Source organism: Rosa rugosa, chromosome 3 (genome assembly GCF_958449725.1).
Source record: "Rosa rugosa chromosome 3, drRosRugo1.1, whole genome shotgun sequence".
Classification (NCBI taxonomy): domain Eukaryota; kingdom Viridiplantae; phylum Streptophyta; class Magnoliopsida; order Rosales; family Rosaceae; genus Rosa; species Rosa rugosa.
The window spans coordinates 34,261,585-34,282,864 of record NC_084822.1 but is presented as its reverse complement, the minus strand read 5'-3'; the positions used below and the strand labels follow the sequence as shown (position 1 = coordinate 34,282,864).

Here is a 21,280-nt window from a genome sequence, read left to right as displayed (position 1 = left end):
AGACTGAAAATCAATGTGGACGGGGCCTATTGTGCTTCTAGGGGCCATGGAGGAGTGGGGGTAATTGCTAGGGATGAGGAGGGACGTTGTGCTGCAGCCTTGGCAAGACATATACCATATGCACGGTCTGCTTTGCATATGGAGGCTGAAGCATTGCGTGCTGGTCTTCTTATAGCCATACATGAACAATAGAGTGATGTGGAGCTTGAGAGTGACAGTGCTATAGCGATGACTGCCCTAGCAAAAGAAGGGGAGGACTTGTCTGAGGTCGGTGCTATATTGAATGATTGTAAGTCTTACTTACAAAGTTTCAGTTTTATTTCCCTCAGACATGTTTTCCGTGAAGCAAATGGTGTTGCAAATAGACTTGCACACCTTGCTAGGATATCCGAGATGGATGATTATTGGGTTAAGGACACTCCTGTATTATTCAGGATGTACTTATTGAGGATGGGTGTATTTTTTCACGAGTTCTAGGCTCTATGTCCCCCTCGTTGTACTCTCAAACTCTTATTAATAATAATATAGGGAGGATGACCACTACTCCAACCTAGCGGGAGACCCATGCCCGTTTTCAAAAAAAAAAAAAACTTTTCCAAATCTAAAATATAGATGTATATACTTTATAAATTGGCTATGTGCTAAAAAAATATAAAAAAATCCTACAATGTGAAGTATGTTTTACTTACGAAGTTTCTTGTTAATGAATGGATGAACATCTAGGGAATAGCTGGGAATGATGAAATGGAGGGTCTCAGCTCCAATGAGAGGCAGGCCCATGGAACCAGGTGGGAGCTAGAAGCCCATTGCATTTTGAGGTTCCTCCATTTGATATACTAGTGAGTAATACATATCGATCAGTAGGAAATTAAGCAACTAAACTCACTGCCACCACAGTCCACATTGTTAATACAAAATGTAGTTTCAGCTCGATCAGAAAATTATGAGCTGTAAACCCCGACCCCTTCTCTTAATCCAACAACAGAGGATTTGATAACACCATAAGTCCATGACATATTTGTATTTATATCCTATATATGTATATGTAGGATATGGAAGGAGGAACAGTGTTTAGGGTGTAAGAAATAAGGCATGACATCCTCTTTGGCACAACTACAAAAGACACAAGGATTGAACTTCAATTAAAGGGCCGGAAAGGTTATCAAAGTGGGCCTTGGAGCTCACAGCAAGAGTCAAGACCCTGCTATACTAATGGACAGTTTAATATCCCAGAAGCAATTCCGAGTAAAGTTTACGAGCACTTCTTGCTGGGATTTCTTGTTCGTCTTCTAATGTCTACCGGAAAACATTGGTGGAAAATAAAAGCTCCTACCAAGTTGCTCAGTTTACTGCGGAGGTTATTCATAGTTATGTTCCTACTATGCATGAAATCTTACGCGCGATGTCAAATACTGGAAGCTGTTTTCTCTTCGGTGCATTGTGCAGGGTTGTTAAGTATAGGAGAAACTTTCCAAATGGCATGTACCATCTTAAATGCAGAAAATTTGGTGCTTTCTGTTGTGATTATTTCGTTCTTTTGGTTGGAAAGGGAATCAGGTACTGGTAGTTACTGCAGGACGTCTAAAGCTGGTAGACATCAATTCTCTAGATCGAGCCTCATCGCCTCCAAAACTGAAGACAACGATCAAAATTTACTCCATTTCGTCAGCTACTTGTAGTGAATCATATGATGAACTTTAACCGAGTCTGAACATAATGAATATTATCATCATGAGTATTCGACATACGTTAAGCACATAAATTACTTGACAGTACTTGCAATTGTTAGTTTGTTACACAAGTAATCCAATTTTATTTATTTTCTATTTCTTTTCAAAAATAAAATTGAGTTTTTTTTATAAGAAAATAGAAACAGCAATTAAGTAGTTAATTTATTGACCCACAAACCGTTATAAAGGCTAAGAACCATGATGTTTCGTTTTATTATTACATAACCATAAACTTATAATTTATTTTATTACACATGAATCACATGATTCAAAAATATTGTTTTGAACTTTCATGCACCATGCATGAGTGTTTACATTTTTCTTACTGCATATAAAATGTTGTTTTGACTTTCGTGAACATCTCAACTTTTTATTTACATTTGTTTCTATCATAGATTAAGATATTAAAGTCTAGTTAAGGATTGCTTCGTTTTACAAAAAGTAATTTTCTTCTATAGTTTTAGGTTTTAAGATGTTTTGCCCACTAAATTGCTATTTCTTTCGGTATCCCCAACATCTTTCCTTATCTTAATGTATGCAGACTACCCAAGTGCTAATGAATGATAATATCTGAACTTAAATGTGCTTGTCTTGTTCCACCTTATGGTTTCCAAGGGATCCTGCTTTTTTTTTTTTTAACAATTTTTTGCAGGTTAAGCTACATATATAGAGAATCTAAATATGTAATTTCCTTGTTCTAGCATTAGATGAGTTTGACTAACGTACTCACATGTTCTATACATTTCACAAGATAATATGTAATTTCCTTGTTCTAGCATATTATGAGTGTGACTAACATACTCACGTGTTCTATACATTTCACAAGATTAAACGATTGATGATAATGATAATGGATTGGTGTAAATGAAATTGTGTGAATAACACGATATCTAACTCCAATTGATTACAAAATTTATTTGACGAGCAAAAAGTGTGCGACTCACATGGTTTGCAAGCACAAAAATACCCTTCAAAAAAAAAATGAGTTGAGTATAAAGACAAAAATATCCTTCAAAAATTGCCAGCTGGCAGACGCCAACAGCTCTACTCTCTAGATACCAAAGTTCGGTCGGGATTAGAAGTTCAGGTACTATATTGATATTTTTCAAAGTTGAAGTACCAAAAATTATAAAGAAGCAAACATGGAGTACCATACGGACCATTTTCTCTATTATGAAAACTAGTAACTATCAGTGAGTCACGTCGTGTGCTGGTGTTTTTTAATCACAGCCTTGAAGTACGTGGAGGTCCTTGGAGTTTAACAGAAACCGAGTCTAGACTCTAGAGTTAGAGAGAGCCTTCTGGGTGTCCCATAAAAGCAGGCCAGGCCCAGACCCCAGAACTTGCGAGAGAAGGTCACACCCACTGTTGGAATGCGATCATATTAGCGATCCCTCTTTGATTCTCAAACTCAAAACTCCATTTGATCGATCATCGCCGTCGTCGATGATGAATAAGCGATTGAAAACGAGCAGCGACAAGGCTGTCGTCAATGTTTGGCAGCGACAGCTGGGCGAGATCTCCGCCAGAAACTTTGCTCACCGTCTCGGTGGCTCTGAGGTCTTATCTCTTTATCCTGTTGTTGTCCTTATCTCCAAACCTCTTCGTTTTTGTTGGGTTTATTTGTTTCATTTATGTTTTTCCGATATGGTTTTGATTGATTGTGCCCGTGGAATGATAAAACTGATTGATCATGTATTGGGTTTTCGATTACTGTGATTGTGAAGCTTTGCTGTCGAAATATGATTATGAAATTTGGATTCTTTTTTATGTTGTAAATGGACGATTGTTTTCTTCTTTTGTTTGATCATGTCTTAATCAATTAGTTTGTTATAAGTAGATGTTTGAAATTGCGTTTAAGTAAGGGCTGTTAGGAGAATGTTTATGCAGAGGTTTAATAAGATTTGTTCGTCCTCTTTTATTGTGAATCAGGATCTCGTGCTTCGACTTGATGTCCACAGGAAGCTGGACAAGCATAGAGGATGTGTGAACACCGTAAGCTTCAATGCAGATGGCGATATTTTGCTTTCGGGTTCTGATGACAGGCGGCTCATACTATGGAACTGGGAAACGGGGAAAGTTAAGTTGTCATTCCATTCCGGTCATAATAGCAATGTTTTCCAAGCAAAGTTCATGCCTTATAGTGATGATCGAAGCATTGTCACTTGTGCTGCTGATGGGCAGGTACATTGTTTATCTTAGAACAGGACAACATGCCATGAATGTACCATTTTTCATGAAAATGCCATCTCAGCATTGTCTCAATGATTTGTATGTAAACCATGGAGCAATATACACCATCCTTAGCTTCCCCTTATGTGTCTATTTATATTGTCATGTATTCATGAAGCGAAATTTACCATTTGTTCAATTTTTCTTTTCTAATGACAGGCTACTGTTAATATTATTCACTCCTTACTTCATGTGTTTTACTTTTATCATTCAAGTTGTTGACGTGCCTCTATTTTCTAAACTTGATTTCTTTTCATTTTACAATTATTTAACGAATAGGTTTGATCAATTTTAGGTGAGACATACTCAGATTTTAGAACGAGGACAAGTGGAAAGTTCAAAGTTGGCCAGACACCGTGGACGCGCTCATAAGTTAGCTATTGAGCCTGGGAGCCCTCATATTTTCTATACCTGTGGTGAAGATGGACTGGTGCAACATGTGAGTTACCATTTTCCTTGCTAGTTGTGTTCATGAATAGTTTTTATTTTTTTCTTTATGTGGATCAGTATTGTACTCTGGACAAGCATAAAAATTGTAATTGTACTTAGAGAATGAGAACCTCCGTTCAATACACTTTGACGAAAGCTTTAAAGATTGACACATGATTTACAATTTACAATCTGGTCATCCCTTCCTTTAATTTTTGGGTTTTTGCATTTACCCCAAAATTTAATAATCTGAAGGCTGGTTAGGCCAAGCTTGGAGAAGACAATAATCCATGCTAGTCATAATGCATGGTGCTGGTTTGGGTGTTTTACTTTCCTAACTTAGTCATTGGCTTTGTTATTTGTATAATGGATTCTATAGCAATGTGACTGGGCTTTTTATTTTACAGTTTGATCTCAGAACTGGGGCTCCCACAAAACTTTTGACATGCCAAACACTTGATGGTAGAAGGAGTTACTTGCCAGTTGTCAGTCTAAATGCAATTGCAATTGACCCAAGAAATCCAAATCTCTTTGCAGTCGCAGGTTCTGATGAGTATACCCGGCTTTTTGATATCCGCAAGTATAACTGGGATGGATCATCTGATATTGGTCAACCCACGAACTACTTCTGCCCACCACATTTGATTGGTAATGACCAAGTTGGAATTACAGGCTTGGCCTTTTCAGAACAAAGTGAGCTTCTTGTATCATACAATGACGAGTTCATCTATCTTTTTACACGAGAAATGGGATTAGGACCTAATCCTCCCATTTCCATGAGTAGTGATGCAAGTGAAATGAGTGATGATCACGAGTCTGAAGAATCTCCATCATCCATGGATACTGATGAAAAAACTGTTCCTCAAGTTTACAAGGGTCACTTGAACTCTGAGACAGTGAAAGGTGTGAACTTCTTTGGGCCGAAATGCGAGTATGTTGTGAGTGGGTCTGACTGTGGGCGGATATTCATATGGAAGAAAAAGGGAGGTGAGTTGATTCGTGTCATGGAAGGAGATAAGGATGTAGTAAACTGTATCAAGTCTCATCCTCACACCATGGTACTTGCAAGCAGTGGAATTGAAAATGATATTAAGATGTGGACTCCAAAGGCTCTAGAGAGAGCTACTCTGCCTCAGAACATTGAACAGGTATGCTTTGTTACCCTGAGCTGTTTATTTATGTGTATAATCTCAGTAAGGTTTATAAATTTGCTCATCCAACTTTCCCATGGGGCTTATCTTGCACATCCTAGTTGTGAGCTTAGATGGTGTTGTGGCCCTGAAGATTAGATATCTGCTCTTCAGGGGCAAGCAGAACATCTTTCTTAAAAAAAACAGAAAAAAAAAAAGGGGTGAAATGGGAGTTGAGGAGGGTGTGTTCAATACCACTGCTCTTTCGGTTACGCTAAGCATTGGATGTTGGTTATGAATGTATGATGTGTCCTTGTGTGTATTTGCTCAAAAGACAAAAAATACATGTTAGCTTGTTTTAGTGCTTTGATTCCTTTATATTATTGGAGGTTGCCAGCTCATTGACCCATTATTTTGTGTCTCCACCCCCAACATTGCATGGAGATTCAGGTGGTTCTGGGTCTTTTCAAGATAACATAGAAAACTGATTTGGGGAAAGCATGAGTTGGTGGCGCAATGCTCACCCATCTAGGTAGTCCTAGAAACCCCTATATGTATTCCCATGTTGGTACTGGGGGATGTTAATGAGTGATTAGATAAGTGGATATGCATAGGACAATCATAATGATTCCAAAAGCTATAGCAGAGGAACTAATTTCTCTGCTGTTGCTTGTTTGGTAAAGGTCTCGATACCTGGCCGATTAATATGGTACGCTATTGGTGATGAGGATGAGGATGATGAATATTCTTATGACGACTATATGTTTGATGACGATGACAATGACGAGAACGATGAAGATGATGAGGACGAGGATGACGATGACAATGATAGTGATGATCAGGACGAGGATGACAATGATAGTGATGATCAGGATGAGGATGATGGTGGTGGTGATGGTGACAATGTTGAGAATGAAAATGGCAGAAACTGTGAAGATGATGATGATGCTAACAATCATGATAGTTTTCTTGATGGTTATGATCTACACTAATGATGATTATGGTTTAAAACTTTTCTGTCCAGCAGAAACCCAAGGCTAAGGGCTGGATGTACCGCTTCTCGCCTCAGGAATTGATGCTGCAACTTTTTTCACTGCAACGGCGGAGGACAAGCCCAGAGCACAGTGGGGAAAACTCATCGGCAGATCTAGAGCTAATACTGACATTAGATGCCAACAATGATGATTCTTCAGGAGAAGAAGACGACGATGACAACTCCAGCCAAGGGGATTTTGTTTTTTGAGTTGCAAGCAATTTGTGAATTGTTGATAGCAAATGTACGTAATTTAGGATCGAGTGTTATTTCTTGTTACTTAAGGGGATTGCAAACTCTCATTTCTACTGGTAATAAGTAATAACTTACATTTAATGTTATTTTTGTTAGTTCTGGGTAATTCTTTGTGCATAAATTATGGGAGTGTGTTTGTTTTAGAAGAATCAATATGGAGTTTGCTTTCCTTTTAAAATTTAGATCCTATGTCGCATTCCTTTTTTCTCTTGACACCAACCACATCAACACATACATAAAGCGCATAAACTAAAATCAGTAAAATGTTTTGCACTTAATGGATAAGAAGTTGTTGGATCATGGAAAGCAGCAAAAATTGGAAGACCTGCATATCACACGATTCAGTTTATTGTTGCTGGAACATTAGATCTCGTGTATGTTTTTTCATGGAAATGGCTGGCTCTGTGAAGCCGAGTAAATATATATTATTCACTCCTCTCAGGAAAAAAAGCAAAAAAAAATACAATAACTGCACATCCATAAATCGAACTTAAAATGTAGACCGGTAATTTGTTAGAATATCTTATATAATTAAGCCAATTCTTAAGAAAATTGTTAAGTTTTTAAACTACTATATATGTCCTCACATAATATATCTTATCTATCTTTACTACTATAAAGCCAAGCCCTCTTTTAGTGTCAGAAGTTTCACCAAACTGCAGAAGTTTTTATACTATTATTTTTATAACGTCTCCAGGTATGTTTTGTTTTGTTTTTTTTTTTTTTCCCTTCTACATTCAACTGCTTCTCAACTGATTTGGTCTTGGTCTTCTTTTTCTTTTTCCTTTTATAGTTTTTCAACCGATCAACTCAACCAAATTGTGCGAGAACTACAATAAAAAATTTGAAGACTAACACTGACTATTTCTCTTCTTTACGTGCATGTGTGATGTATTCTTTACTTTTAGGATTTGGTCATTTGAGGGATGATCCTGGTAATTTGAATGTGGTGTGAAGTTTGGGTTTTGGATTTAGCATGCTCAGTTCTTCTGTCAAATTCGTTTTCCAATAATTGATGAACAATGGTGGCGATAGGCCATTCACTTGAATATGTCCTGGCTTTTGAGTGAGTGAGCATAAGCACATTATTTATTGATGGAGGGTTTTCGTTAGTTTGCTTTTAGTGATTCATGCTATAATTTCAATTGATATTAAGATTATCACCATTCCGTTTTCAATCCAGGTTTTGTAATTGGTAAATTTATGCTCTTCAATTGTTTCTCAACTATTTGAAGTTTTCAATATTCTGTGTAATTAAGATATGACCTTCAGTGACATTTACTTCATTTGTTTTGGTCCCTGTAAAGTATTTGATTGAACTTGAAAGGAAAACGTGAAGACCAGGTATGTTAAATAGTTTCAGTCTCAAATGCATGTGTTCTATATTCCATGGATTCTTACTTTTTGTGTTGGTTTTCATTGTTACTTAGATGAATGAATTATTGTTAGTGATTGTTCATTCCATGTCTATGATTGTATGTGAGAGTTTCTAAGGTCGTTGCATAATTTGATGATTAGAAGGGTGGTGTCTTTCATTACAGAATGTTATTGTAGTATACTGCTTCATTTTAATTTCTTTTGTTCCAGGTAACTTTTGCTCTCCTTTTTTCTTCATTTTTTTTTTGTGCACATGTTTGTTTTCTTTGTTTCTTTGTCTCTGTCTATGTCTACTTCTTTATACATCTTTCTTTTTTGAAGTTCTTGCATAATTTGGTTGAGTTGATACTTCAGTTTCTAATGGCCGGGTTGATAGTTCATTATCAACTCATTTTACTTTTAGTCGTTTCTGTAATCTACTGTGTTCTTTTTTCTTTCTTTTCTCTTTTTGGTTTAGGACCGTTGATATCATAATCTTGGTGGAAGCTTTGAGGTACTTTCTTGGTGACTTCCAGAAACATGTATTCACATGTAGTGAAGGGATCATTCACTTCTTCTACAGTTGCCTTTGCTTTTTATTTTTTGCATTCACTTATTTTCTTAGCATTAGATTCTTATATAATTTGTCAGTGTTTTTTACTTTTCTACATATGCTTATTAGTTGCTAGCTTGTTTCATAAACCTATATAGTTTTCTTCCTTAGTCAATTATTTTAGTTGACGAATTGCCTTGGAAAAGCATTTAGTGAATGCCTTGGGTTCTCTACTTTGTTCCTCCACATATTGAGATAAGAATTACCAATCAATTTTCAAAAGTGCAAATTCAGTTTCTGTTCTGTTTTACAAGTTCTCTTTATTGGTCAATCTCTCTCTTCTTATTCTTATTCTTCTTCTTATTTATTATTATTATTATTTTTACAAGTTCTCTTTACAAGAATTTCAATCATAACAAATGAATTAGTTTTGTGGACGTACTTGATATTAGGAGGGTGAAAATGAAGGCACAAGATGAGGCAAAAATAGCAAGCTCTAGCATGCATGTTGTTACAATTCCATCGTAAGGAGGCTGATGCATAATTGAAGTGACATGAAGGACATGATTTTGGTACTGCATGAAATCTGAGAATCTAGAATCTCTTTTTTTTTTTGGGCCATTAATTCTTTATTTGTTTAGGAGTTGAGAGTTGAATCCATTTCGAGTTGTTAAACGATTAATAAATTTTTATGCACAATTTGGAGAATTTGATTTTAAGAATTGTGGTTAGGATTGATCAAAGAAGGTTAAACAAATTGGAAAAGAAAGATGATAAGGTAGAGAGAAGTATGTTTCAACGGTCTGTCATAATTCTTTTTTTGACCAATTCTCCTAAATGATTATTGTTAGTAACAAAGGAAAAAATAAAAATAAAATGGATTCAGAAAGTCACAAAGCAAAAGTTATTATACGATGTCAATTTGTACAATAATGTGGTGTGGATTATAAAAAAACAACACAAAAAGACATTGTACCCAATTGTACTAGGTCAGCATTGATAAATAAATAGACGCCTACTAATAACAAAACATAGTAAATAAGAAAAGAAAAAATTTGGGCGCACGCCAGCGCAGCCCATGACGCGTGCAGGAAGGTTAGTACATAATAAATTATGAGAAAACTATGTTGCATAATCAAAAATAAATGAAATAGTAGGAGTCTCAGACCAACTTGACAACTTACCTATTTCTTTAATATTTGATTTTGGAGCAGTTTTTGTAGCAATACTGGTAAACTACTTTTGAAATCATCAATTATGTTGCTTTGTCTTATCTAATTAACTCGCATATCCGGCAGATCAAACCTCTGATATCCACGTAGTGCACAAAAAAAATCCTTGTGCTTGATGCTTAAGATACGTATCTACTTTATCGATCAAAAGAAAAAGGCAAAAAGAAAATGTACCTCCATTATTGCCTTCACTTTTACTCTTCTATTTTACACTGGGTATAAGTCATTTCCTAAGATTTTACTTTTTTCTCATGCATATCCATTGGATTGGATATGACTCATATGAGGCTATTCTTTTGCCTTTAGTCTCTTTTCGCTTTTTTGTTCATAGGTGAAAGCATTTTCTTTAGTAATGGGTTTGTCGACTCACTTGTGACTTGTGACTTGTGACTTGTGACAGGTCTTTTACCCTATTGGCTTGAGATACCAACAAATGAATATATGCTGGTAAAACTTTATATATATTTGATGATTTTCCAACATTTTTTTTTTGATAAGGATGATTTTCCAACATTGAAGCACAAAAACCGTTCGGGGAAGATCACCAAGCACAAAATACTTGTTACGAGGTAAGAGCTTTTTCATTAGTTATTTGATTAATAGGACTCTACTCACTCTAGTCTCTAGCTATCATTTCCAATAAGCCAGTCGAGCTCCAGCTTCAAAAACAATTTTATAAGAGGGTGAGAAAAGATTGTGAATTGTTTCCTTCTTCCTTATGTTTTCATCTGGTCTAGGAATTCCATTTGCATTCAACTGGCTTTTACGATTATTGGTGTATGTGTACCCTTCTTCAAAGATTTATAAATGAGTATCGACTTGATAAGGAGCGTTTCTCGGTGTCTGTATTTGTTATGTTCATAATCAGTCGTAGCAAAGGAAAGGCTATTTCTCTCAGGCTACCTCCATGTGCTTCAGGAGATGTCTTGAAATATGCTGCAGCTAAGTAAGTCTTTCCTTGTGTATTGTACATACAGAGACTTTGTTTCAGCTTTAATTTGCAACACTGCATGCAGGAGTTTCGGTACACTCGAAATTTGATGTTCCCTTTAAGCCTGCCAAATAAAAAAAAACTTTAGTTCTGTTTTCAGAGGCATAAAAATTTTGTTTCATTTTCTTTTTATGTAAATAAGTCGTGGAAAACTACTGTTGTTTGCAGGTGTCCTGCCCTAAAGGAACTGGTATTGCCCAGCCGTACGTTCAGTGGAATATAAGTCGAGCCTAATTCAAGAACTAATTGGAAAGTGGACAAATTTGGAGTAGTTGGAATTGGCAACCAGCTATAATTTGGAGAACTTCCTTGGACAGATCTCCATTCACTGCAAGAACTTGCGTCGTTTGAGTGTGGCTAATAATGCAGACATTGATAAAGATAAAGCAATGGCAATTGTTAGCTTGCTGCCTAAGCTTAAGCAATTGATCTTGAAGAGGGCAAATATTGATCGGGGTGCTCTTGTGACGCTACTGCAGGGCTGCAACGAGCTTGTGCATTTGGATGTCAACCATTGTATAGGTTTTGATGAGGGAGATGAAGAAATAGCAAAGCTTGCTTCTCATGTTGCTAATTTCCGCTCTCGGGGTTCTATTCGATTATTATGATTACGATGAGGGTGCAAGTTTTTACTATGATGAAGATGTTCATGGATATGGTTTCAATTAATCGTGCTATTAAACTGCTAGATAGGTATCCAACTAAATAAAGATTGTTTTAATACAACCTCTGAAGACTTTAGACATGAGATGGTCGACCCTATATTTGTGTATCAATGAATGTGGTTGATAATGAACAGAATCTCCGTGCCTTGCAGATCAAGTCCAAATCTTTTAGCTCAAGCCCAAAAACTTTTTTTTTTTTTTTTTCCAAGCACATTCCATTTAAAAAAAAAAATTTGATATAACATCAATGTATGCTCAAATGGAATGATCTCACGTACGCGGTTCAAATGGAATCATCTTTTGCACGCGTGAGCGTAGCCCTTTCGCATGCGCAGGAAGGCTAGTACTATTATTAAGAGATCGAAGAGAACTTGCTCTCCGATCCATAACTGATTTTTTTTACCAATTTACCCTTTGTATATTAAAATACTTTAAATCAGAAATAATCAATAGGAAATAATAAAGTCAATTAACGAAATAAAAAATATAAACAAAAATAAAATTAAATGTAGTGGAAAGTCTAAATGTGGGGGTGGAAACTCCCACTATTTTTAACTACCGTCCCACACACTCTTGGAAAAAAAAAAAACAAACAAACAAACTAGGTCTTATATAATTAAGCCAATTCTTTAAAAAATGGTTAAATTTTTGAACTACCATATATGCCCTCACATAATATAGAGTTAATTAAGCCAATTCTTTTAAAAAAATAGTTAAATTTTTGAATTACCATATATGTCACTCGCTTATTTCTATACGAAGATAAGATAGTCAATAGACTCAACCATATTTGAAAAAAAATACAATACCTTCCATGAAAAAATGAGAAGCATCCCCAAAATCAGGAGAGAACTATCCTGATTTTAAAATAAAATCAAATCAATACAGCAATTTATTTAATTTAAAATAAAAAAAATAAAAACATAAAAGCCAATATAGTGAATTGTAAAATAACTAGAGACCCACCAATTGGGCCTGGGAGACGAAGATATCCAGACCCAGACCCAGACCCAGTCCGGAAGAGCTATCCTCCCGCGATATTTTCTCTCTCAAACGACTTTATCAGTTCATCTTAATCAATCAATCCATCCATCAAAATCTCTGTTGAGTGTTGTGAATCAAATCAAATCATGGAAGCCCTAACGACCTCCTCCTCTTCTGCTACCTTCATGTCCTCCTCTTCCCCCTTTTCGATTTTCTCCCCAAGAAGAAAAGCCCTCTCCTTCAGACCCTTTCACCTCCCGCTCGCTTCCAAAGGTAAAATCACTCTTCATTTCCATCTTTCGTTCCCAGTAGAGCATCAAGGTTTCGATTTTTGATTGAAAAGGGATTTTGAAATTTGATGGTGTGGGACTGTGAATTTTTCGATTTCAGGAAACGAAAATGGCTCCAATCCTCCTCAGTCGGATTCCAAAGAAACCAAGAATCTTCCGGTTCTCAGTAATCGCCACCTCTCCCTCTCCCCACTCTCCAAGGTACTCTTGATTTTCAGATAACTTGTAGATAATAGAGTCAGGTGTGTTTGATTCTGTTCTTCGTTCCCCAAAATTAAAGAAAAGCTGCACAAATTTTCGTAAAGGAAATAGGGTCAAAATTTTGCTGCTGCTTTTGGATTTTAAGATGTTAAAGATGGATATTTTGTAGATAAATTGATTGCTTGAAGGAAATTTTAGCAATATAGACAATTGGAATTGTATACAAAGAAAGAGGATAGTATTTGTTCTCCAACAAGTCATTGATTTTTTGTAGGGGTTTCTTACTTTCTTTTCAATCCCTGGATTGTGATATAAATATCTATTCGTTTGGATATCATTTTCTCTGCAAGCTTGCCAAAGATGCAATAGCTGGGCTTTGGTTACAGAAGATATATGTTAATGTTGGGACCTGGGAGTAATGTAATGTTATTGTGCAACCTTTTATGTGTCGAATGACATTTTATTCGTTACAAACATATTTTTAGGATGCGGCAATGGGATTGGTGATGGGTGCTGCGACAGGAAGAGGGTGGACTACAGGTTCTGGGATGGAGGGGCCTCCTGCACCTGCTGGGATTGAATCGCAATCAAGCACTGAGAATGTCTCCACTTTTCCTTGGTCTCTCTTTACAAAGTCTCCTCGCCGTAGAATGCTCGTGGCTTTCACTTGCAACATTTGTGGGCAGCGGACAACTCGGGCAATCAATCCCCATGCATTCACTGATGGCACTGTCTTTGTGCAGGTAATTTAGGATTTAATCATGGAGCTCAATATTGAGTTGACCATATGTTAAATTATTACATTGGGTTTCCAGTATGATTTTATGGGGGAATTGAGGAAAGGGACATTAATTAAGAATACAGAATGTCTACCAATGTAATTTGGAAGCGAGTATTAAATACTAATAATTTACTCGGTGTCTTTGGCTGATGATTTGCAATAGTAATTCAGGAGGTTTTTGAAAAGATGAATAATCTTTTTGTTAAGATAAGCTTTGAAAGTATTCTGATGAGCGGCAGTAAGCGAAAGGCAGTTAACAGTTTTCTAATGACTGCGTGTTTGCTTTCTTGTTATGTAGTGTTGTGGATGCAATGCCTTCCATAAGCTCGTGGATAATTTGAACCTGTTTCATGAGATGAAGTGCTATGTGAGCCCAGGCTTTGATTACAAAGGTAATGGATGGGATGCTGTTAACTTCAAATACCTGGAAATGGACGATGGTGATGATGAAATATTTCCCTTCCAATGAGGTGGATGGACCACCTATCGTGTATGTATATTCTGCACTGATGTATCGGGATATTTAGCTTAGTTGTCTTGTATATGTCACTATCTGGTTACATCTTAATATTCAGCATTGGAATATCTAGGGTTATTTACAGCTTAGTAAGAGATGTTTGAATGGCAAAAAAGCTTATTACAAATAAATCTTATTTGGAGCTTATGTATAGTGAATTAGTGATGGTTCTAATTTTCTGACAATGCAAATTTGGAAGCATATTCACATATTCATAACTCTTCGTATAATGGTGAATGAGATGCTCTTTTGGTGCATTTCTGAATGAAAATCAGTATTTGGACACAGCCAAGTTTTTGATTATTTGTTGTTGCATATATGTTTGCTGTTGAGGAGGAATGCAGCTGTTGATTTGTGAGATAGGTCTTTCTATTTGGGAGATCCTTCATACCTTAATTCTTCATCCTAATCGGTTGTTTGAACTAATCAGGAGCCATCTGCACTATTATATTCGTCTAAACCATGAATCTAGTTGGGTCTAATTACCTAAGTACCGAAAGATGCATACAGAAATACAGAATACCTGTCGAGAGAGTTGCCCACGTGGTATATATTTCTAATGGTTAAGTTACTCTCTCCCATTTTCCTACTAAAATAGTTTGCATAAATGTCCCTGCTTCTCGGTCGCGGGCCGCAAAATTATAGTGACATAGACAGTGTCAAGTAGTAAATCAATCAAACACTTGGAAAACTATAAAACCTCATGAGAATAGCCATATTGGTGAATATATAATCCAAAATCATCATGTAGCATTACAAGAAGATGGTGTAGATGATTCTCATCAATTAACCCATATGCTTAATAGCATGCTATACAGAGTTTACCCAAGGATCAAGCCAACTATACTGAACGGACCCAGCTAATTCAACTGCAAGAGACACGATTAGCTTTGAGAGTCCTGCTGGATATAAGCCCTCCCATATGGAGGAATACAGAAGTATGTTTTCTAAATAACAAATTAGCTATCTCTCTCTCTCTTTCCTGTTTCTTTGTATACGATAATATCATTTCTGCATAGCTTAATATAGCTCTTGTTCTCGGGTTCCTTCTGTATTTGATTATAGAGCTCCATCAGATGAAACTGTAGGTAAAGAAATCTTTATGCTAGGCTAAATTGTGACTTGCAATAGGAGGAGAAGCCCTTATCATTGTACTCTGAATTAAGGCAATGATCTGCATACACAAGTGTTATATGTCAAGCAGTTTATACATAAAAGATACATGTTTTTCCGTTTTATCTGCTGTTCATAGTGTTTGAACTCCTGAATTCTCAATGCTGCATATGTTAATTTTTATTTCTGAAAACTAATGGTGTCTTAAAATTAAGACTAATCTGTGCTATTAGTTCATTCTTACCGTTGCAAGTCCAAGGCACATAATACTGAAGCCAGGGAAATTGAACGGTGCATCTTCAGACAAAAATAAAGCTGTACAATAGGAAAACTTGGTCAAACTGGAAGACATTTTCTTCCCAGAAAAGAAAAAACAGAGTCAAAAAGATCAAGACGTACCTGTTAAAGGACTGAAAACCAATGGAGCAACAATGTTGGCAAAGGAACTTATGCCTGAAATGCATCCTTGAGCCTTTCCCTGATACGAGTTTTACTTCTTCAATTGAGTTGAATAACACATAGTAATTAAGATACAATGTGCAGATCTTTTCTTATCATAAAACTGAAGACCCTATTCAGTAGAACTACCTGTTCATTTGGTCCAACTTGTTTTGATGCAATGCTGCGTATCTGTCGGTCACAAAGTTTACTATCAGCGATAGTCATTCAACCAACAGGACATAGCTTTTTACCAGGGTTAGAGAGAAAAAACCTACAGTTGGTTGTGCTAGTAAGGCAAAAGAAGAAAACACAGTAGCTGCATAAGGAACCTGTAGCATTCAAAAATTAAGACAAGAAAGAATACTTGGTACGTGAGGAAAGATGTAGTGAAACAAACATGTGTAACGTGTGTGTTTAAGGATGTTACGAGTGTGCAAAGACCGAAGATTACCCAAGGTGACCACGCTATACTGTTTAGAAACATCTGCATAGTTGGTAAACCAGACATGAGTAAGCAATACTTATTTCAAAAAAAGAATGTAATGACACAAGAAATCAGCAAGGTGAATCTGGAAAAGGGGGAAGAGTTGAAGCTAAGTGCTTACACTGATACAGTTCAGTGAGAGCCCGATTGACAGCATCTTTTCCTCTCCGATTTTAGGTGCCATCATGGGCATGAAAATCATCTGCATATTACCCAAATGATTAGCAAATTAGTAAGTACTTAAACAACTAAAAGCGGGGGAAATTGAAGACTTTAAAGAAATATGTGTTTCTGTGTGCAGCAGCACAAGTTTTAGGTGTAGCTAGCCTGTGTTATGGCTCCTGATATCCCCATAATCAGCATTATATCAGCAAACTGATTTTTGTCGAACTGAAAACGAGCCTTAAGGAAATACTGCATGGTTTGGAAACTTAACAGTCAAGAATAGGGGATTTCATAGGTCTTAACTAATAATTAGCAAATTGAAAAGATGAAATCAGGAAGTTTGGTAAATAAGGGAAAAACGTACCAGGACCGAAGCTTGCATGCCACCTTCTGCTAGGCTCTGAAAGAAGATAATAATACCAGCTTGTGACAGGGTCTTACTGCAACAAATACAGGGTTTTTGTACAAACTAAAGACGGTAAGTGAACAAACAGTTCCTTACACAAGTAACCTTCAAGGTAATTGTTTAATCTGAACTATCCAAACATAGAAGCTTAAGCTTAACTGCTATACAAACTCTTACCTACTCCTGAGTAAGCTAATAAGATCCCCAACAGATGGGATCTTCTTAAATTCAATTTTCGTCTTCGGAGAGTAATCGTCATCTGCGATTCGCTCTAGTGCTGGTTCTAATCCCTTCAAGATAGGCTGGCTCAAAGTACTATCCCCATGATCTGATGGCCTAATTTCCTCGAGAAAAATCCTCATGTAAACAGCTGCCAGCATTGATACTAAGGCGGCAACCTAAACCCCCATATAATGTATACAAGAAATACTAGAATTACAAGTAGTGATTGAAAGCCAGATGTTAATTTCATTAGAGAAATTAAGGGTTGATGGTAGGTAGCGAGGAAATTAAAACCTGAAATGTTAACGAAGTGGGGAGGAAACGAGCTGCTAAAGTTCCACATACAAATGATGCGGAGAAAAACCCAGATAGAAGTCCAAATGCAGATACTCTCTCTCCCTCTGAAATGTTGTCTGCCTGAAAGTAAGAAATTAAATTGCATATATATGGCTCCACAGTGGATGTAGAATACCGTGACATCATGCATGGTAATGCAACTCGACATTCCCAAGGTAGGTTATACACTTAATATTCTATAGGTGGGGAATGGACATACCACATAAGCGAGGGCGAGGCAGTTGACACTGCCTTCGCTTGTCATGGCAGTTAGGGTCCTCAGCAAATAGAAAGCATAGAAAAAGTTGGTCTCCCGGCTATACGCCAATATTGCTGCAAGAGAAATGAAAACTCACGTAATGAGAGATATAGACATATTATTGGAAACAATTAGTGGTACGAGAAGAAAATTCAAAAATGAATCAACACACAAGGCAACAGGTAATAGGAACATGGATATTAATCCAAGCACCCTTCTCATGTATACATTGAAGTGGAGAATTCGTGAAGCTGGAAGCAGTTGAACACAATATCAATGGCAATCGGTGATCGATCGAGTCCCAAGTCTCATAGACATTAGTTTTAATTTGGAAGCGACATACCCTAAGATCATGGGCGGATTTAAGTAGTGGCTTGGGCGGGCTGGAGCCCGTCCGAGATTTTGAGGCTTAAAAAAAAATTAGATGTATACTTTAATTGATGTTTAATTTATGTGGGTTTAAATGTTTAATTGACGTGGGTAAGTGGGTTTAATTGATTTCAAAACTTATCAAGGTCGATCAGTGGGTCTTCTTTCTACTGTGCAATTGTTGTGGGTTTAATTGATTTCAATACTTATCATTTTATCAATTGTTGTGTTATCTCAGTATCTCGGCCAGGAGGTAATCAGTTCAAGTTTATAGAGTTAACTTTGCAGATTGGGTTTGGGTTTATTTGCTAGCTATTTCGTCATATTCATGGCTTTATATTCAGAACAAACTTTTGGGTTGAAAAAAAAAACTATATATATGATGTATATTTTTTGTTTATATGTATGTTTGTTTAACGAAGCCACCCGAACTCTCAAATTATCGAAGTCAAACTCCTCTCTGGCTCTCCCATTCTCTCCGTCCATCACAAATTCTCATTCTTCTTCGCAAAAAGGCCTAAATTGCGGACTAAATTCAATCTTTGAACACTTGAACTCTTAGGTTCTCATCTCCCCACTCTTGCATTCGCACACCTGTGCATAATTGTACTAAAAAAAAAAATACACATAAATATGTAGCCCTCCCTATTTTCGAATACTACAAGTCTACAATATGTCATCCTTCAGCTGTTTTGAAAAAAAAAAAGGACGAGTATGACATATGCTGGAGTAAAACAGATGCTTGATTATAGAATATAGAGACATTTTTCTGTTTTCCTGGCCTTCATAGTAAAAAGGTTGCAATATGCTTCATCATATAGTGGGCGGGGCAGCTCTAAAGCTTTAATGTATTGGACATTCGCAAAGGCAAAAGCATGTAGAACAGTAGAACAGCACCAACAAGTAGCAATAGAAATTATAGAATCATTAAGCAAAAAGAAATCAAGCAAGCAAAAGTACCTAGTGGGATAATGGATACTGTCAATGGGAATGTGAGCAGAGCCTTCCTCCCATAGAGGTCCGACAGGTTCCCAATTACCGGATTCATCACCACCGTTCCCATGCCTATGATCTGCATCACAACCATAATGCTGATTTATAATATTAATAATCGGATGGTTACATGATTTTCAACCTAAGAATTTCAATTTATGAATGTACAAAGACTTGTCCACGATAGTGACATGATTGTGACTATGAACGTTAACCTCGACAGATTTGTTTGGTTGCTGGGAGAATGGAGGAAAGGAGACGTAGTTTTAGACGCCTCACGTTTAAGACAAAAGTCATTAAATAGAATTGTTGGGATATAATTAACTTAAGCAATGAACTCACGGTCATGGATAGAACATTTGGTAGGTAGGACCTTATGAAGTTTAGGCAGATTGTAGACAATTTCTGGGTTTGCAAACTTCAATTCATGTACACATATTTCTGGGTTTGCAAACTTGAACGTTAACCTTGACAGATTTGTTTGGTTGCTGGGAAAATGGAGGAAAGGGGACGTAGTTTTAGACGCCTCACGACTCACGTTGAAGACAAAAGTCATTAAATTGAATTGTTGGGATATAATTAACTTGAGCAATGAACTCACGGTCATGGATAGAACATTTGGTAGGTATGACCTTATGAAGTTTAGGTTGGGAGTGTAGAGGATTGTAGAGGATTTCTGGGTTTGCAAACTTCAATTCTTGAACACACATTCGATTAGATCACGTTAACCATTAGTAATGATTTTAGAGGTACGTACACGCAATTTAAAGCACAAAATATGTGTTCCACTTGCATTTTTTATGAAAATACACAAACATATATAGTAGTCTCCTTTTCGAGATGACATTGTGATTGCGATTGCTCTAAGCTAATTGTCTGAACCATCTCTATTTTAGATCATACAATCAGGATTGTTTTGAAAAAAGAAAAAAAAAATCAAACTAAGAAGTTCAATTGATTACCATATTCATTGCGACCGTAAACTATACACAACTAATTAACATTTACAAACAATGAGCGGTTCACCCAACTCCCAACTCATGCCAATAAAAGACTAAACAATTAATGAGCGATTTTTATGGTTGAGTTATATGATAAACCAATCGAAATGATTGAATTATATGGTTAATTAATTGAGATGATTGTAATAGAAATACTTAATCCGTCAGTTTTCTTTTTCTGACTTTCTTGGAAACTAATACGGTAATACATGACTCATACGGGGAAAGACGGAAAAAGTTATCGTACTGACTAATTGAAATCAATATCAAAATTCGAATCAAAGTTTTAAAGGACCGGCTAGCTAGCTAGGAAACCGTGAAAGTTTTCTTTGGAATGTATGCTTGGAATCATCAACTGAAAGGTAAATTTAACATTATTTAAATAAAGGGAAAGAGATATGAAAGATGAACTCCTCCTCCTAATTAATTAATCAGACGGTAAAGAATAAAGAATTAACAGATGATCGAAAACTCCACACTGGTACGTACCGCTTGTTGAAACCCAGAGAGGTAAATGGCAAGAGAGCAGCTTTCCCGACTGGGGCAAACCGCCGCTATGGTGACGTCGGTTATGGCCGGAATCACCAAGAACATGGAAAGCGAAGAGAGGAACACCGTCACGAAAAGGTGCCTCAACTCTCTCTTCTCCTTCCCTTTCATCTCTTCACCACCAATATTCGATCTGCAGAGACTATCCTCCTCCATATATACAGATTAACGTTATGCAAAAGCACAATTAAGCTAGTCTTTAATAACGCTCTCTCTGTTATGTATGAAACGTTAAGATATTTTTTCTCTGTATGTGAGACTTCATAGATTTTTATGTAGGGGATGGCTTTTGCTTTTGCTCTTGCTTTGTCTCCACTATTTTGTTTTCTACCTCGAGAGGGAGAGAGACAGGCAGGGGCAGAGAGAGTGGAAGTGTGGGGGTGTACGTGGAAGTGTGGGGGTACGGTGTTTTGATTTTTGAACCGACCAGTCACAGAAAAGAGCAAACATGAAATAGGACTTAATTTTGGAGCAACCTACTTTAATAGGTTGCTTCCAACTTCTTTTAAGTGTAAATTGACTCATGACGAAGAATTCATTAATCATGAAGGTGCACTAAAAAA

General features: G+C 36.6%; 3 protein-coding genes and 1 long non-coding RNA gene across 9 annotated transcripts; 3 read left to right on the top strand and 1 right to left on the bottom strand.

Moving 5' to 3' along the window:
• The first annotated feature begins 2,970 nt into the window (after window positions 1–2,970).
• On the top strand, window positions 2,971–6,915 carry LOC133738110 (uncharacterized). 3 transcript variants are annotated; one of them, XM_062165555.1, is made up of 5 exons: window positions 2,971–3,290; window positions 3,663–3,914; window positions 4,258–4,401; window positions 4,799–5,539; window positions 6,205–6,692. In XM_062165555.1, the coding sequence occupies exons 1-5, from the start codon at window positions 3,177–3,179 to the stop codon at window positions 6,511–6,513; spliced, it is 1,560 nt and encodes a 519-aa protein (XP_062021539.1). In that variant the 5' UTR covers window positions 2,971–3,176; the 3' UTR covers window positions 6,514–6,692. The 3 variants fall into 3 exon arrangements, with proteins under 3 accessions (XP_062021539.1, XP_062021542.1, XP_062021541.1); XM_062165558.1 differs by lacking the exon at window positions 6,205–6,692 and adding an exon at window positions 5,972–6,190 and having other exon boundaries at window positions 2,973–3,290; XM_062165557.1 differs by having other exon boundaries at window positions 2,974–3,290; window positions 6,549–6,915.
• Window positions 6,916–10,343: 3,428 nt separating this feature from the next.
• Window positions 10,344–11,783, top strand: LOC133739744 (uncharacterized). Of its 2 annotated transcripts, none has more exons than XR_009860804.1 (3): window positions 10,344–10,519; window positions 10,688–10,896; window positions 11,110–11,783. It is a non-coding gene; the product is annotated as an uncharacterized LOC133739744 (long non-coding RNA). The 2 variants fall into 2 exon arrangements; XR_009860803.1 differs by having other exon boundaries at window positions 10,357–10,519; window positions 10,819–10,896.
• Window positions 11,784–12,625: 842 nt separating this feature from the next.
• On the top strand, window positions 12,626–14,590 carry LOC133738373 (uncharacterized). The gene is made up of 4 exons (XM_062165900.1): window positions 12,626–12,863; window positions 12,981–13,081; window positions 13,567–13,824; window positions 14,161–14,590. The coding sequence occupies exons 1-4, from the start codon at window positions 12,737–12,739 to the stop codon at window positions 14,329–14,331; spliced, it is 657 nt and encodes a 218-aa protein (XP_062021884.1). The 5' UTR covers window positions 12,626–12,736; the 3' UTR covers window positions 14,332–14,590.
• Window positions 14,591–15,080: 490 nt separating this feature from the next.
• On the bottom strand, window positions 15,081–21,035 carry LOC133738636 (uncharacterized). 3 transcript variants are annotated; one of them, XM_062166210.1, is made up of 14 exons: window positions 20,658–21,035; window positions 19,135–19,246; window positions 17,767–17,879; window positions 17,505–17,627; window positions 17,166–17,386; window positions 16,947–17,022; window positions 16,745–16,831; window positions 16,539–16,619; window positions 16,385–16,417; window positions 16,209–16,262; window positions 16,081–16,122; window positions 15,892–15,970; window positions 15,737–15,807; window positions 15,081–15,553 (listed from the first exon to the last, which is right to left on the bottom strand). In XM_062166210.1, exons 1-14 carry the CDS (start codon window positions 20,871–20,873, stop codon window positions 15,485–15,487), a joined length of 1,377 nt encoding a protein of 458 aa, XP_062022194.1. In that variant the 5' UTR covers window positions 20,874–21,035; the 3' UTR covers window positions 15,081–15,484. The 3 variants fall into 3 exon arrangements, with proteins under 3 accessions (XP_062022194.1, XP_062022195.1, XP_062022196.1); XM_062166211.1 differs by lacking the exon at window positions 20,658–21,035 and adding an exon at window positions 19,510–19,712; XM_062166212.1 differs by lacking the exon at window positions 20,658–21,035 and adding an exon at window positions 19,383–19,406.
• Between the last annotated feature and the right edge of the window lie 245 nt (window positions 21,036–21,280).

Bases quoted from the DNA above. Each gene is read 5' to 3' on its own strand.
- LOC133738110 (XM_062165555.1), top strand. From the start codon at position 3,177: ATGATGAATAAGCGATTGAAAACGAGCAGCGACAAGGCTGTCGTCAAT. The intron at 4,402-4,798 runs GTGAGTTACCAT...TTTATTTTACAG, and splicing joins AAGATGGACTGGTGCAACAT to TTTGATCTCAGAACTGGGGC. The intron at 5,540-6,204 runs GTATGCTTTGTT...TGTTTGGTAAAG, and splicing joins TGCCTCAGAACATTGAACAG to GTCTCGATACCTGGCCGATT.
- LOC133738373 (XM_062165900.1), top strand. From the start codon at position 12,737: ATGGAAGCCCTAACGACCTCCTCCTCTTCTGCTACCTTCATGTCCTCC. The intron at 12,864-12,980 runs GTAAAATCACTC...TTTCGATTTCAG, and splicing joins CCTCCCGCTCGCTTCCAAAG to GAAACGAAAATGGCTCCAAT. The intron at 13,825-14,160 runs GTAATTTAGGAT...CTTGTTATGTAG, and splicing joins ATGGCACTGTCTTTGTGCAG to TGTTGTGGATGCAATGCCTT.
- LOC133738636 (XM_062166210.1), bottom strand. From the start codon at position 20,873: ATGGAGGAGGATAGTCTCTGCAGATCGAATATTGGTGGTGAAGAGATG. The intron at 17,628-17,766 runs GTATGTCCATTC...TCTTACTTTCAG, and splicing joins GCCTCGCCCTCGCTTATGTG to GCAGACAACATTTCAGAGGG. The intron at 16,123-16,208 runs GTAGGTTTTTTC...TGTGACCGACAG, and splicing joins CCTTACTAGCACAACCAACT to ATACGCAGCATTGCATCAAA.